Source organism: Platichthys flesus, chromosome 13, assembly GCF_949316205.1.
Source record: "Platichthys flesus chromosome 13, fPlaFle2.1, whole genome shotgun sequence".
NCBI classification, from domain to species: Eukaryota; Metazoa; Chordata; class Actinopteri; order Pleuronectiformes; family Pleuronectidae; genus Platichthys; species Platichthys flesus.
Genome location: NC_084957.1, coordinates 15,537,004 through 15,553,117, shown reverse-complemented (window position 1 = coordinate 15,553,117; position 16,114 = coordinate 15,537,004). Strand labels below are relative to the sequence as shown.

General features: G+C 40.3%; 2 protein-coding genes across 3 annotated transcripts; one reads left to right on the top strand and one right to left on the bottom strand.

The window, feature by feature from the left end:
• The first annotated feature begins 3,809 nt into the window (after positions 1–3,809).
• Positions 3,810–9,432, top strand: mettl21cb (methyltransferase 21C, AARS1 lysine b). Of its 2 annotated transcripts, none has more exons than XM_062403365.1 (5): positions 3,810–4,391; positions 5,867–5,948; positions 6,049–6,212; positions 6,297–6,414; positions 8,816–9,432. In XM_062403365.1, exons 3-5 carry the CDS (start codon positions 6,069–6,071, stop codon positions 9,211–9,213), a joined length of 660 nt encoding a protein of 219 aa, XP_062259349.1. In that variant the 5' UTR covers positions 3,810–4,391; positions 5,867–5,948; positions 6,049–6,068; the 3' UTR covers positions 9,214–9,432. The 2 variants fall into 2 exon arrangements, with proteins under 2 accessions (XP_062259349.1, XP_062259348.1); XM_062403364.1 differs by having other exon boundaries at positions 5,813–5,948.
• LOC133967732 (rhodopsin kinase GRK1-like) lies at positions 9,375–14,916 on the bottom strand. The gene is made up of 7 exons (XM_062403363.1): positions 14,010–14,916; positions 12,588–12,715; positions 11,430–11,587; positions 11,259–11,342; positions 11,019–11,143; positions 10,351–10,552; positions 9,375–10,190 (listed from the first exon to the last, which is right to left on the bottom strand). Exons 1-7 carry the CDS (start codon positions 14,706–14,708, stop codon positions 9,901–9,903), a joined length of 1,686 nt encoding a protein of 561 aa, XP_062259347.1. The 5' UTR covers positions 14,709–14,916; the 3' UTR covers positions 9,375–9,900.
• Positions 14,917–16,114: the final 1,198 nt, after the last annotated feature.

Sequence of the window (16,114 nt, the reverse complement as noted above, 5' to 3'; positions counted from 1 at the left end):
AAACATGTTTGCATGGAGCGAGGAGTTTGACTCTTCACCCCCTGTATGGAGAAATATGTAAGAGAAATACAGGTTTTCAAAATGCTTCACAGACATTAATAGAAAATGTTTGAGCAAAAGAGAGCAAAAGTTAATTAAGAAGAGCAAAAAAGATCTCAGTGTTCATAAGTATATTTGAGTTAACAGACTTCATCAATCCTTTCATGTGCCGTGTGGCCCGTTTTGACCACAGGGCTGCGCTGTTCTGTTGTGGTACTTGGGGGAAAGTACTTCCAGTTCCTCAGACAGTGTGAGAGAGCTGCAGATGCTGAGGCCTTCACACGTTCACCACCACTATCTCAAAGTATAATTCTAAATAATTAGACTTCTCTACGGCTCTGTTGTTGATAATCTGCCTCTTTTCACTGTTTCCTGCAGTTATTCTGGACAGGCACAATTCCCTGTCGGCTATGTGATGCTGAGGATATGACATTATAATTTACTCTTCACTGCAGATCACACATTGTGTGAGTTCTATCTGGAGGATGGATGAAGTAAAAGTCTGATTACACCTCACTTATCTCCTGTTATCTGTCAGAGCATTGGCTTTATCTGATGGACGGATCCCAGTGGACCTTCGCTGATGGGCTGACGGGGGAGCCCAATAAGACAGTGGAAATACTATATTTCTATGCAGATGTTCAGTTTGAATAAGTATATGTATTATATGTATTCACATTTGTTAAGCAGCTTTTCAGCAGATACCAGCTAATATAACAATAATACAAATAATAATAATACATATGACTTATTTTTCTGTCAATGTTATACAGTGTAAAAGCTGCAAGGACCAAAATTACCTTTGTGACCAGACCATAACAAGGGGGCTGATCCAGGGGTGGCCCCAGCTGAAATCTGAATTTGATTTATTTCACTTCTTATTTGTCCTTATTACCAAGTAAAGTTTGTATTTTAATATAGTATTGTGTGTATGTTTGTGTAAAGACATTGGAGATAATGGTAAATATGTAAGATGCATAGAATAGTCTTTGAATGACTCTGAATAAAACATTTTAATAGTATTCAAGACATACATTCATGGCATGATGATTGAATATGTGTGAAACCGATTTTGTGTATTTAAACACACTTCAATACAACTTGAATGGGTCTCAAAATAGCACATCAACTGTATATTGTTAATGAATCAGGTACAAATACTAGAACATAACAATTTCTTTAATACTCACAAAATAACACACATGTATTTGTGATGAGTGTAAATTCTCAGCGTGGGGCCCTGTTGATATAAATGTGACGAGGAGTGTTTATCAGGAAGCAGTGATACAGACGTATCTATGGTGACACAAAAACCTCATCCTCACTTCCCTCGGCTCTCGTCTCAGGGTCCAGTTGTTTCACAGCATCAGGAAGCAGTCGCTCTTTCCTGATACCAAAAAAACTGCCATGGTGGCAAAAGCAAAAACTACAGGTCTGGATATGTGCTGTGTGTTTTCTACCTAACATGCCACCTAAACTCATTGAATACAAATCCTAACACACCCTTATGAATTATAGCAGCTTAGCACCCAGTAGCTGATATATTCACACAGTCAGGCCACACATGCACCTACTGTAAAGCCTGCCGGGGCTTCATGCTGTTGCTGCTGTGTGACTCACTTTCCACTGGCCAGCGCAAGCTTTCCCTGACCTTTGGACATGGAGGTGAGGATTACCAACTCTGAGGTGATGACGGACAGCTCTTCATCCCTCTGATTTTCCTTATTCATTTTTCATTACTTATTTACACCCATGCATCGCCAGCACAAACAACGCCATTCATTAGAAAAAGAAGATTCAAATTAAACAGTTGGATTCGTTTCTGAAAAAATACACTGTGAGCCCTGCAGACTCACCATTGTTCCTATACTGGGAAGAGTGGCTTTTTCCGGATTTAAAAGATCATGGTGGAATTTGCATTTCCAATTAATTACTGGGGAGACATCAGGTATCCAACAGCATTACTGGGTACTTTAAAAAGTCATATTTTCAGACTCTACACTTAATCAGCTCTGGTTAATCATTATCACCGGCTGGGTATTTACAATAAAACTGACGAATAAAGGTTGAAAAAGGGTTTTGGTATTCTTTTTCATACAGTCAGTCCAAAATGACATTCATCAAGAATGATTGATGAATGGAATAAGGATGAATATGAATGGGCCCCTGGTCTTAGGATTCTGATGCCCTGAAAATCCCCTAATACCTTGACTGATTATTATTGTTGCCATTTAGATGAGAGTGACTCAGTGTTGCTGCTCCCATCTGTCAGTTCAACTCATTTTCTCATTTCACACAGGACAACCAGTTGTTTGGTGGCATCCATGTGTGTGTGTCTGTGGCGGTGAATCGTCCCATCTAAAGCTCAGTGAGCAGCCAGGCTTACGAGCTCTTGGTACGATGTTACCCCCTGTATCCATGTTCAGTCATAAACTGCACATTACAAGCTGCAGTCTGCCACTGGTTCTAAAACAGACTTTAGACAATGTTTACACCACGGCCTTTTATAGAACAGATACATACCAGCGGTAATCTGTGTATTTCATTCATCTGTGTGGTTAACCGGGTTGAACATGTTTGAGCCAAAATAATTGTTGGAAATGTCTTTCTTAATGTGATATCCAAATATGATTTCATGATCAGAATAGGCATGCATGTACTCAAATAACTTAGATATTGTCTATATATTTGGAAAACAATGCTTGACAGAGAGATAAAGGATAAAACAGATAGCAAAGATGATCTGAGATGAATTTCTCATGGAACAATTTGGAACAATGGAAAAAAAATCTGTTTTTATTTATATGCACCTTTCAAGACAAAGTTACAATGTCCTCATCTGCATGGCAATGAAAATCTGTGTTATGATTTTGCAGACTTTGCCCCTGGAGTAGCATGTAAAGTATGTTAAATAAGAGGGGAACCCAAAACGGACCCCAAAAAAGACAAGTGCACGGGAGGAGAAGGCATCTTCCAACAGAACAGGACGTAATTGACATAAAAGAGGTTAGCCTATCCAGTGCTACATCCCTGATAGCAATAAGTCTTTAAGAATGAACCCCTGAAGTTATTTGTGAGTTTATCAGTGTTTACAGAGGAACTTTCATCTTGATGTTCAGTGAACAGACTGACTTTCTGCACGTACGGTCATTTGGTCAAGTGAAAACTGTCTAATTAGTGACTGGATTGTAAGTATCTGCGTCCCTGTTGGAGAATCAGTCTGTTCCCTCTTTACTGATGCAGTGAGTTAGCATATGTTGCTCCGTCTCTTGTCACGCTGCAGGAATGTGTGAAAGTGATAGGGGGGGGGGCATTAATTAAACATTGGGAGGGATGAAAACCAGAAGATGAGACAATCCTCAATTAATCCAGTCTGCCGGCTTCTTATTATCATAAAAAAAGAAGTGAGTATATTTATAATACTCAGTTAGGGGAGAGCGGGGTAATGTCAGACATCGGGCAATGTGAGACACCCCCACTGGTCAGCTAGTTGAAATAACTGGTCAGCTAGTTGAAAACAACTAGCTGACCAGTTCCATGGCCTTGCTCCAGTTAAGTGCCGTGAACTGGCATTTGAATACGCAGAGAAAAACAATATCCCTGTCCCTGCCAATTGGACAGAGAAACAATGTGCCGGTAAGCTATATCGGTTTTGATTCCAGCTTTATTTCAAAATTTTATACAGTTATTGACATAGACTTCAAATACATTGCTATGAATCAAATCTTTCACCAAGGACTCAGGTTTAGATTTAATTATACCTGCCGGTGGATAACAGTTTCCTCATCCTGCTGCTGATAGACTTGTTGTAAAAAACAAAACAAAAAATTGTTTTCCTCTGAGCTTGCCAGGTGGCAACACCTCCATTCCACACGTCCCTGACAGACCTCATACAGCTCTGCAGGCTCATGTGAATACATTTTTTGTCAAATGTTTGTGTGTCTCCCTATACCTGGAGCTCCTGCCTGTGCCGCCAGATGTCTGGTCTATAATGAACCAAAGAAGGGAATAATAAGAAGCGCCTCACAGATGTTGTTGAATTATTCCTCAGAGTAAAGGAAACTGATTTGATTTTACAGCTGAAGTACTGTATAGACTTTAATACACAAGCTGACAGTAAGGGTGGAGGTTAAGTGTTGGGAGGGGTCTTTGTTGTGTCTCTCTAACTGTCAGACCTTTAGAAATCTGTTTGTTTGCTTCTGTCTCTTATAATCCGGCAGCCAGTGACCCCACAGACCAGCGCCGGGCTCAGGGGTGTGTCATCCACGATGCCTCTCTATAAACACAAGAACACAACAGAGACGTGAGCGCACAACGAGACGAGGGGCTAAGAGGAGACCTGGTTCAGACGGGTAGGTTCACACCTATTTTTGGTTTGGTTGTTGACTTTTTAATCAAATTAGAAGAATAAAAGAAAAAATCACTTTAACTTATTTCAAAACAAAAGATTTTTCGATAAAATCAAGCGCTTTTATCACATTCACATTTCACATTTTTGAGTGTAGGTGCAGCAGACTGTGAAGTGCACCTGGGGTGTGTCCTGTTTTTCTCTGTATGCAGCGTGTTGACCTCAGGGTTTAACCAGCTGTGTTTCTGGGCTCCAGAACAGAGTGCAGGGTCATTCAGTCGACTCTGATCCAAGTCCAATCTTTACTGAACCGATCATAAACACATAAATCAGAGCTCACTAAAAATAAACACAAAGATAAACACTGGCAGCAAAGGAGCAAATTTTTTTGATTATTCAAATGCTGGAAAAAATAGTGTGACGTCAAATTGAAGAAAATAACTAAAAGACTATTTTAGCAGATCCCCCAGTTGGTGCTTGACTTTCTGTTTGGGCAGATGTGTCATTATATATTTTTATTTTGTATGCCTATATTCATTCTTTTTAAAAAAGTACAGAAGATAAACTACATTTTAAAATTAATTATTAATCTCAGAGAATGAAGCCTAAAGTCGGAACATATTTCCAATAACACAATTTGCAGCGATGCTATAAATCTCTCTCCCATGATGCTCAGGCTGATTTGAGCCACATGCTTTCGTCGACATTCTCATTCTAACAATGCTAACATGCTCATGTCAGTAAGGCATGTGTCAATCATAGGGTTTACTATGCTCACCATTTTGCTAGATAACGCCAAACGAAAACCTACGTGGAGAAGTCTATTATCAGCAATGAAACAGAAATAGAAAAAGAAAATTGTCTATGGAATAATGGACTTGTGAATTGCTTTCATAGTTCCTCTTTTAATATATTTTAGTAATACACAGTATTGTGATACACCAAAACATTTTAAATGAGAGACCAATACTAGCTATAGACAGAGAGAAGAATTATAGTTGCTGGCTGTGGTTTTTAAAGTTTAGAGATATTTTTCTCCTCCCCTCTTATCTGGTTAATCTGTCACTGACCCTGTGAATGTGTTAAATGGGGAGTTGAGAATTTTGTGTATTAGCGTTGTTAAATGCAATAACATCTCAAAAGACAAAATAATATATATTTTATATCAAGAATGTTGTAGGTGTTGAGATAATTCAGTGAATATGTTGAGTTGCTGACAGTCCTTAAAAGAAAAGTCATATCAAGTACCAAAGCCATTAATATTCATTCCACAGGGATTATGAAACCCACAGAAAATCATGGCAATATGATATGGTTTGGCTCAAATGTCCTGTATGCACTGGGACTACAGGCTAATTTGAGACATTTCTGAGGAGCAGGTGTCATCCAATTACTGCAAGGGTTAATACAAATGTTCTTTTTCAGTTGTATTTATTGCTCATGGAGAAATTGTCCAAAATCTCCAAACCTTTTCGACAGAAGACTCCTGGAAACCAGACGGAGGAAAATGACGAGATCGAGGACGTGAAACTACAAACCAAGCAGGAAACGACAGATGAAGGTCAAGTAGGAATAAACCGTTTTTTTTTTTTAATCATTTTTCTTTGGTTTTTCGGGTGTGGCTTTGTATAACCGTCACTTTACCTCTTCCTGCTTCACAGGACTCACAGACCAAAAAGTGATGGCCGGAGAGGCTTTGGACCGGAGGAACATCTGGGAACCGAGTGTTTACTACGCTCTGGGGAAGGAGTCCTTTCATTTTGCGGGTCATGACATCAGCATCCGCGAATCAATAGATAGTTATGGCGCTCTGATCTGGCCCGGGGTATACGCTCCACAACGATGATGTGTTAGCTCTCATTCACTTACATGGTCGCAACCGGTGTCATGATGAGACTTTGCTCTGCAGGCTGTCGCTGTGTGCCAGTTCCTGGAAAATAACCGGAGTCAAGTGAACCTGATGGACAAAGCTGTGCTGGAGATCGGAGCCGGGACTGGTTTACTCTCGATACTGGCAAGTCTGCTGGGTAAGTCTGCAGCTGAGTCACACATTATGGTTTACTGTATAGAGAGATATTGCCTAATATTCAAAACACACATTCACAATCACAGCTTTTGGTTTCACTTAATAATTTGATGCTATAAAAACAGAGTGAACTGTCATGAATGACAGCTGAGACTGACTCGTGATTGGTCCAGCATGTGTATCGGTGGGACCTCGATACACATGGAGTGGGATGGCTCCACTTCCTGCTCACTACGCTGCAGACTGGCTCCAAATGGCACCGCCTGTGTAAGATGGTGGCCCCCTTACATTTTGGCTTCACTTTGATACAATGAGAAGAAGTGGAGAAGGGTCTTCCATCTGTGGAAATATGGTTGTGTTTGGGATTTTTGGAGCACTCCAAAAAATTGTGACTATTCCTCGAGAATCACAAACACAACCATATTTCCTAAATAAAAAATACAAATAAATCTGACACAAAATTCACTATTATCGTTGGAATGTGTATGTAATGAGGCTGAATTTGTCAAAAGAGCTGTTATCCAACGATAATAGTGAATGAAAACCTTATCAGGTTAATTCCCTCTGGTGCATGACTATGCACCGAATTCTTTACATTCATCTATTCATCTTTTGTGCAAAAGCAACATTTGGTCTGGGGGAGAAAGTGGAGGGAACATGAGGGATCATTTCAAAACATTGAGATTCTTTGTCTGACGACCATGACCATTACCCCACACCACATCTCTCACACTGCAAACAAGCCAGTGACTGTATAGAGATTTTAAAAGATGTCTGGATGAACAATGTGATCATTTGAATAATGCTCTCATCCTTTTGGGTCCTTTATTATGCATGCAGTGGAAACACAAGTTCATTCATCCCCATCAAATAAAACATCTTTTCAGTCAAAAGCAATTCATGTATTTCTTCAGATCTGTTTTCTCCTCGTTTGTCTGTCAAAAGAAATCCATGAATTTATGAACAATAATTCACAAGCACTTCAATGTGAGCGTCTGTGACTTTCCAAACAGAATAAGAGTTTAAAGACCAACCTGTACGTCTTCTCTTTCATTAAATAGTCAGCCGCTCCTGTCCGTGATACAAAGGTCTTTGAGGTCATGCAATATTGTGATAAACTCAAAGTGGAATTTAAGTTTTATAATGATTATATAATAACTTTATTTGTTACTTATTCGAAAAAGGTTACAAAGTGCTTCACAAAATCCATGGCTAAAAGATGAACTAAAATAAAAGGTATTCAATTCCGTTCATTTTTAAAAGACAAATCATAACATAATAAGGTCAGGTCCTTGACATTTTTAGACAAATCCAGCAGTTTCCATAATTCATAATAAAATTTGCCATTTACATGCAGCCAGCAAACTTTCAGTTTCCCTCGTTCTACTACTTTTCCAGACGGCCTTTAATATTCAACACTTATAAAACCACATATTTAATATATTAGAATATAGTATATGATATAATATTATATTAATATAATATTTATTATAATAGTATATAAATAAGCTTTACAAATCCTTATACTGGCCTCTGAGCTGCTACACGTTAACATTTCTTTTCTTTTTTTGGTCACTCACTTGTGTATTTAATAACAAGTCAGTGGAGTTCACCACCATGTCCCACTAAAATTCGCCAGATCCAGATTTTTTGAGGGATCTTAAATAAATTGTACTTATATCAGTCCTATTAACATGCCTGATGTATTCATCAAGAAATTTGAACCTGTAGGATAGAGCTGCACCAAAAATCAAATGTTGTCTTCAGTGGTTAATTATTGGTTTTAGCAGTTTTTGCGTAATCATGCAAACTAACAAACACAGACGAGAATATAAAGTCCTTGGCAGAAGTCAAATATAAATGAATGCCATGTAGATATAAAAACTAGACTTAAGTCCATTGGTTCTCTGCCCCAGTTCCAATGGTTCCCACTGAGCACATACAAAATAAAGAGTTAAATAATGTATAGTGTAATTTCTCTAGACAAAAAGGCTCAGTGGTTTACTGATACAGCCAGGCACTGGAGTAAAACAGCACTGGTTTGGGACTATGTTCAGGCGTGGATCAATTTGTAGACTTCAGCTGGCTGGCATTAGTGAGGTCACTTCAACAGACAACAATAAAGTTAAATGACACAAGAAGGTGTTTTATGAGGAACGGGCTAAAAAGGAGAAACTTGATGGCATCGATGGTTTTGAATTTTTGACAATGAAACATTAAATCATCAGATTCGTCCTTCAACATACAGTTAGTGTGGAAAGACCTCACATGCTACTTCGATATAATGTTAGCATGTGCATTATGATTTAAGTGCCAACTCATGGGTAAAATAAAATCCTTTCGTTGTTTCCGTATCGGCCAACCTTTTCCTCAGCTGTGTGTTTATCTCTTCTCTTGTCCAGGGGCTTGGGTGACAGCCACCGACCTGCCGGACATCTTGCCTAATCTGACTTTTAACCTTCTGCGAAACACCAGGGGCCGCTCCCGCTACACCCCTCAGGTGGCGGCCCTCACCTGGGGTCAGCACCTGGAGCGGGACTTCCCCCATCTCTCCTACCACTACGACTACGTGCTCGCGGCAGACGTCGTCTATCACCACGACTCCCTGGAGGAGCTGCTGCAGACCATGCATTACTTTTGCCAACCAGGAAGTCAAACGACGCTGCTTTGGGCCAATAAGATCCGGTTCCAGTCAGACCTGAGGTTCAGCGAGCGCTTTGAGAGCAGTTTTAACACGACGCTGCTCTCCGAGCTCCCACAGCAGGAGGTGAGGATCTACCAGGCTACAGCGAAGGAGTGACAGGAGCCTGAGTTTTCCAAAAAGTTCGAAATTAGGTGTTTGAAAAAAGAAAGAAAAGGTTTTAATGACATTCCTAGATAGAGTTTTTGTTTGTTGTCACACTGAAACAAAATGAACTTCCTGACTCAAGTTTTCATGAACTATTTTATTCGCCAGTACTTTTTCATACATTTGTTCAATAATTTGATTTAAAAAATAAATGGATTTATTGTAAACATTTCCCTCTTTCTTGTCATCAATTTAAAATAGCTGTGATTAAGGAAAAGAAGAAAAATAAGCCCTTACCATAGAAAGCATACTATAGAAAGCATACTGTGAAACATGTGACAGTCGCTGAGCACCAGAGGTATCGCATCCCGGCTCCAAAATATGAGATAAAAAAAATGCATTTTTAAATCTAAAAGCTTAATAATAATGTAAATCATGCACATACAACCACATGGTGAGGGGAGAAAGAGAAATGAAGGTGAAGAAAGTGTGTGAGGGAGGGAGAATAGAGACAATTGAGGGTATAATGTCAAAAAATGTCAAGTTCACCTCCGCTCTGTGTTTTCTGCTTATGCCCTTAATAAAAAGTTAGGTTTAAACCGTTTTTATTCTGCGATTCACAAAATTCAGAATAGACGTGTGTGTGCCCTGAATGTTTGAGTCTGTACACTGATGTAATTTCAACGTGTTACAATGACTCTACGATACGCAGCAGGTCGAAGACTTTGGCTGCTCTAGTATGGACTCCCTGCGGAGGTCGTTTGGGATGCTGCCCTCAGGGCCCCAGAGGTTGAGTTCTCCATAAATACCCATGTCGATCATCTCCTCCTGCCACGGGATGGCGATGTTGCCAGAGGAAAACTCATCGAAAAAGGTTTTATCGGGATCATCCAAGGCCACTCCCTTCACCGAGGAGAACGCTCCGACGTCGTCCAGGCTTTTAGCGTACACCACTTTAGGGTCAGGGACAAAAGGAGGAGGGAGGATACCTGAAGAGGCAAGGGTCAGGGTTAGAGATATGGATATAAACAATTTAAATGCTCAAAGAAAAGCGTTTAAAGTCGGAATAACTTTGATATTAGTGCAAAAATTATTAAATGTATGTTCAACCCTGAGCAAGATAAGAAAGCAAAAAGAAAATGATGATACCTGCGTTCAGTTTCCTCCAGTTGATGTCCTGAAAAAATGGGTGAGCTCTTATCTCGTCACAACTTCCGTTCTTAAAACCCATCCTCTCATCCACCTGTTTGGCCAGCAGCCCTTCACAGAGCGACTTCGCATTCGCACTGAAATTCTCCGGATAGTCCACCACCCGCGTCAGCACACGCTCCTTCATCTCCTCACGGTCGACCTGAAGAAGAGACCAACATCTCATCCTCCAGTTTATCTCACAGACACAGTAAAAGTGGATTTGGAGAGCGCATATTGAGATCAGGTAAAAATACACAGAAATGTTCTTCTCCAAAATGTAACGGAGTCTTCCCTGAGCCATGACACATCCTTTTGTGTTTTCTGAGAGCGTATACTGAGATCTGATTGGCCACTTCATCACCATGTTGCATTTAATGCAATCTATTAAGATTAGATACATACAATTTCAGTGGTTCATAGATATTAGCACTCTACAAATGCCTGTTTCTCCTAAATTAAATTCTGCATTATTGTTTAGAGGTTCATAACATTTTCCCAAAACGCAACATCTTTCTAACCATGTAAAAGAATGTTTTTGTTTTTTATATATCCTGGATGCGCTCCCTGAAACAAATCTGCTCAAAATGTTAATGTAATGTAATAATAGGTAATAAAGGGAGACTGACTTTCTCCCCCCTGTTCCTGAACGGGTTCTTGGCCGCCATGAACTCAAACAACGTCACCCCCAGAGTGTAGTAGTCCACCGAGGTGTCATACTTTTCTCCTTTCAGCATCTCTGGAGACATGTACCCTGCAAGAATCAGCGTAAATCACTGACAAACGAAATGTATGCTCTGATCAGTTTGCCGTGAGACTACACCTTTGAATATGACGTGTTTTACTCACTAGACACAGATGAGACTCACCTGGTGTCCCAGCGTAACCTTTGGTCAATGTTTTTCCTTCTTTTAGCTCCACAGCGAGACCCAGGTCAGAGATACGCACGTTCCCTGTTCGACAACGTAAAGGAATCTTCATCAGCCAATAATTACACAAGGATGAGGGCTTTTTTTTTTTTCAGTGAGGAACATGATTACCATCATTATCAAGCAGCACGTTTTCTGGTTTCAGATCTCTGTAGATGATTCTCTTCTGGTGCAGGTGCTCCATACCCTGGATGATCTGAGCTGTGTAAAAACAGGCTCTGGGCTCATCAAAGCCCGGGTTGTTCTCATCCACCAGGTAGATGTGGTACCTGGCACAGGGACAGAACAGGTCAGACCCTTATAGAAAAACATGTCATCTGAATACATTTGCCACTATGGGCTTTGCGCCTTTTACATTTGAGGATCCTATTGTTAGATTTTTAAGTCAACAGATCTCACTTAGTTTACTTGATGTGTATTTAAGTGAATGGTGCTTTATAAGATGGACCACTGCGGGTTATTCCTCTCATGAAATGACCATCTGCCGAGGATACATGTTTACCTGAAGTCCAGTGTCTCTACAGCAACTGACCTATACTCCTGAATGTCATTGAAATCTTTATTTGACATGCTGTCTCAACCACACATGATGTCACATGCACCCAAGTCTCATTGACTGTAAATAAAGAAGGAAGACGTGTCTCCGCCTCCCCCCAGTATCCAGAAATGAAGCTGAAATGCTGTCCGCACAGTGTTGATCAGCGGATTAACCCTCAGTAGGGATACCGATAAATGCATTTGACCAATCCTGAGTCAGTCTCAGCTGTCAATCATGACATTTTAACCCCTTTTTTATTGCATCGCATATGTAAAACCAAACTAATTAGCAACATAAACACTGTTAACATAAAAACATCAGTGTGATAAGAACTGTCTAAAGTGACTGTCCAACTTTTGACCTTTTAGATGGATCCATTAATATGGAGGAGTCCGAATTTATGACCTGTACTGCAGTCAGCCACCAGGTGGCGATTGAGAAGCTTGGGCTTCACTTTTGGGAGCAGTCCATCTTTAAATAAAGTCAATGATCTGAGATACAGCGATTGATAATACACACATGTGAATATTAGTACATTTAATTCATCCCACTGTAATGCCACTGTTAGTTGAATTATGGTTCATGTTCCAGCTTGTCAAATATTCTAATGGCTGCTGTCACAGCCGACTTTGTGACGCATGAGTGTGAGGCTGCAAATAATGCAAAGAGGAAAGAAAAGTGAAGTGCCGTCACTCTTTCATCAATGAGCCTATGTGAGAGTGTGAAGTTACTTGAGGTCTCCTCCATTCATGATGGTCATGACCAGACAAAGCTCCTCCTTTGTCTGGAAGGCGTACGCCAATGACACAATGAAGGGACTGTGAACCTTCTCAAGAATCCTCTTCTCCACCATCGCACCCTACAGGAGAGAGGTCAGAGAGACACGTTTGAGGGATAATGCACGAGAGGGAAAAAAACTGGAAAAGTGTTTTTTCTTTCAGCGAGCTGAAGCAAACTGTGCGCGGCGCTTTCGTGTCGTTGACAAAATACATTTCAAAGAATGACCTCAGACATGTCAAGGGCAAGATGTAACTGTGCCAAGGAGTTCCATTCAGAAGAGCTTTTCACTAAAGCTCCCAGTAATCACTCTATCCCCGTCTCAGTGTTTAATACTGCAGGCTCAAGCCAAACGAGACAGAGGCTGCTGGGACAAAGGTGATTAGCACCAGTGCAGCTCCATCAGTGTGGGACACTTTTTCAGAAACAAACAGACACTTAAACACCTGCACAATAAAGAGCAGTTAAAAGAGCAGCGCTTTTGAAGCCCAATGTGTAGATATTTACATAGATTTATTAATGTCGGACTGGTATTGTCACTGTGCACATGCAACATGGATAACATGCACAACCATATACAGATTTGTATCTTTATGGTAAATTAAATCTCTGAATTTAACTTGTGTTTAAACTGACTCCATTTGATTTACTTTTTAATTCCCTTTTCATTATTAAGTCATTAGATGTTGCTTCTTTATCAAACTTCTTCGAATTAGAGATGCCTCAAAAAGCGAAACTGAAAAAATACATTTTTATCTGCAACTTTCAGTAGTCTGGTTTTAACTTACTATTTAACGTGTCTTATTTTATTTATCTAATTATTATTCTATCTAATCTTATAGGATAAGCGTCCTTTGGTCTCTTGAAAGGAGCTGTATAAATTCAAGCTAATATTATTTTATTATTTATTTATTCATACTTAAAATTTGTGTTTTTATATCTCTAATATTTCTCTTAATTTCTAAATTATTTCTGGTTACAACCACAGTAGCTTGTGCAGCACATTTTTCTTCGACCTGGAATTAAATGTGCTATGAATAAAGCTTTGCCTCATATGGGTTGAAATTATTTTTTCTCTTTACATTAGGCTTAAGGTCCTTTCACTGTTTCTTTTTTGTTCATTATTTTAATCGGCCATACTTTAATTACATGTCTCTACCTCACTGTATTTATGAGTTAAAACAATGGTTCAATGACAGGATATTTTAATAACTTGTTAAACATGGTCACAATTAAGATAAATAACAATAACATTAGAGCAGCCCTTTTCTTTTGAAACACTACTGTGTGTATTTGATTTAAAAAGGCTTATATGAATAAATCTATCTTGGCCTAATACAAAAGGCCAACATCATGAATCAGGTTTGTTCTCTCACCTCAAAGCCTTTCCTCTTCTTCAGCCTCTTCTTGTTGAGTTTCTTACAGGCATAAAGTTTCCCCGTGGCTTTCATCTGACAGGCCGACACCTCCCCAAACCCTCCTTTCCCCAGCACGCGGAAGTCCAGGAACCAGTCTGCGTCCATGGGCTGCATCTCCAGCCACTTCCACTGCAAGAACCTCTTCAGGTACAGGCTCTCCAGGAAGAAAGTGTAGGGGGCCTCCCGCAGGTAGTCCATCATCCTGGCCAGCGCTGCAACGAACAAATCATCCCGTACAGACCCCTGGTCCTCCTTCACCTTCGCTATGATGTCCTCAGACAGGAAGGGGCAGTAGTGTTTGGCAGAGGGGTCCATGTAACGCTGGACAATCTTTGAGGCCTTCTTCGCCCTGTCAGAATCCTCGGCCAGGTCATAGCCCTCGATGTCTTTCCACAAACGACAAGCACCGTGATACTCTTGATTTGCATCCAAGAACTCCCTAAAGAGGCGTTTGCCGATGGGTTGTTCCACACAGGCCGAGTCAAAGGCCAAATCCAGGGTATCCCTCAGGTCCTCGCACACGGTTATGTGGGGCAGTTTGAGGCGGGAATGGTACTTCTTCTCCCGAGCTGCTGCAGGGTTGGAGCCATCGATGCTTCCACGGGCATTGATGTACGCAGAATTTGCGACCACTGTGGTCAGACCTCCGATATCCATGCTGAGGGTATGTGACTGTTAGGCGATACAGAGAGGAGACATTGGAGCCAGAGAAGAAATGCTGCTCTCTAATGTGAAGGGATGAGGCGGAGAGAAGTACAAAGCCAGGGCGAGGAAAGAGGAAAACTGATCACAGAACAGTGGCAGAAACAAGGAGAGACAAGGGGGGACTGGAGAGTGGTGTCTGAAGGAGATCCAGGCACAGTTTGAGCACTGTACCACCCTCAGTCTCACACACAACCACTTGAGTCAACACCTTTCAGTAATCCATTAACACCCTAATGCCCCAGACAAAGTGTGCGGAGCACCTGCCAGAACAGAGGAACACTGAGTATCTACAGCTGAGGTTTCACCATTAACCACCTGGCAATTAGTTTTCATATAATCAGTCATGTCATTGGTGCATAATAAAAATAAAGACGTGGAAAAATCCAGTTTGAGTCCAACAGTAAATCAATAGATTTAACGAGGTTTTCTATGAAGATACCAAATGGTGGTAATATTTAACATTTCATTAGACTAGAATCATCAAAATACATAACTTGTTCCCTGGGAAATCAGATACGAAATTCTTGGATTCACCCCCGGATCCAGATCGATACCACAATTGGGCTGTTACCGGACAGACGCCACATCTTTCACACCAAGTTGTGTGTTAATCTGTCAAGTGTTTTTTTTGCCTAATCCTGCTAACAAAAAATTAAGCAGACATATTTGAAAGCATAGGTGTTCTGAAAAGCAGGAATTTTAAAGAAAAAGTTTAAAAAAAATTCAAATGCTTCCACTGACGTTCTCGCAGGTCCATTGAAAGGATAACCCGACATCGGCTGCAAAGAAATAGTGTCTAAGAACATCCAATGCTTTATGGCTTTAGCTGCCCGACAAATAAAGAGGATGTCTCCTAAAGTACAAAACCTTTACTTCCAAATTTATACTTCCTAATTTCTTTAGAGAACATCCATTTCATTTGACTCATTAACTTCAGCTAAATTTGTCACAAAATGGACAAATTTGTTAAATGGAACAACAGTTTTTTATCCTTGCATTCCTACCATGGCAGGCGCTCAATGGAGTTAAAAAAAAAGGTGAAACTCGATGGAGCAGAACCAGAGACACCTTTTTCTTCCTAGTCTAAACCGAGTGTTCAGCTTTTAGGACGTGATGTAGCTACTCACCTGGAGCAGAGAGGAGGATCAGGATGACCGGCTCCAAAACAAAAATATCTATGTATATCAATAAATTTCCACTCATCCAGGTCATGGTATATTCAGCAGTTGCACAGTGGACTTGCATGAGTTTCAGTCAAGAAACACAAGCAAGTCATCCACCACTGAGCTTTACAGCCCAAGATCTGCAAGTATAATCATTTGAACCTTCCTCAAAGTTAAATGTGATAAAAATCTGTC

Coding starts and splice junctions, on each gene's coding strand:
- mettl21cb (XM_062403364.1), top strand. CDS start 5,828: ATGGAGAAATTGTCCAAAATCTCCAAACCTTTTCGACAGAAGACTCCT. Junction 6,213..6,296: donor GCGCTCTGATCTGGCCCGGG/GTATACGCTCCA, acceptor TTTGCTCTGCAG/GCTGTCGCTGTGTGCCAGTT. Junction 6,415..8,815: donor GATACTGGCAAGTCTGCTGG/GTAAGTCTGCAG, acceptor TCTCTTGTCCAG/GGGCTTGGGTGACAGCCACC.
- LOC133967732 (XM_062403363.1), bottom strand. CDS start 14,708: ATGGATATCGGAGGTCTGACCACAGTGGTCGCAAATTCTGCGTACATC. Junction 10,553..11,018: donor TCAGGAACAGGGGGGAGAAA/GTCAGTCTCCCT, acceptor TCTCTTCTTCAG/GTCGACCGTGAGGAGATGAA. Junction 10,191..10,350: donor CTGGAGGAAACTGAACGCAG/GTATCATCATTT, acceptor TTGCCTCTTCAG/GTATCCTCCCTCCTCCTTTT.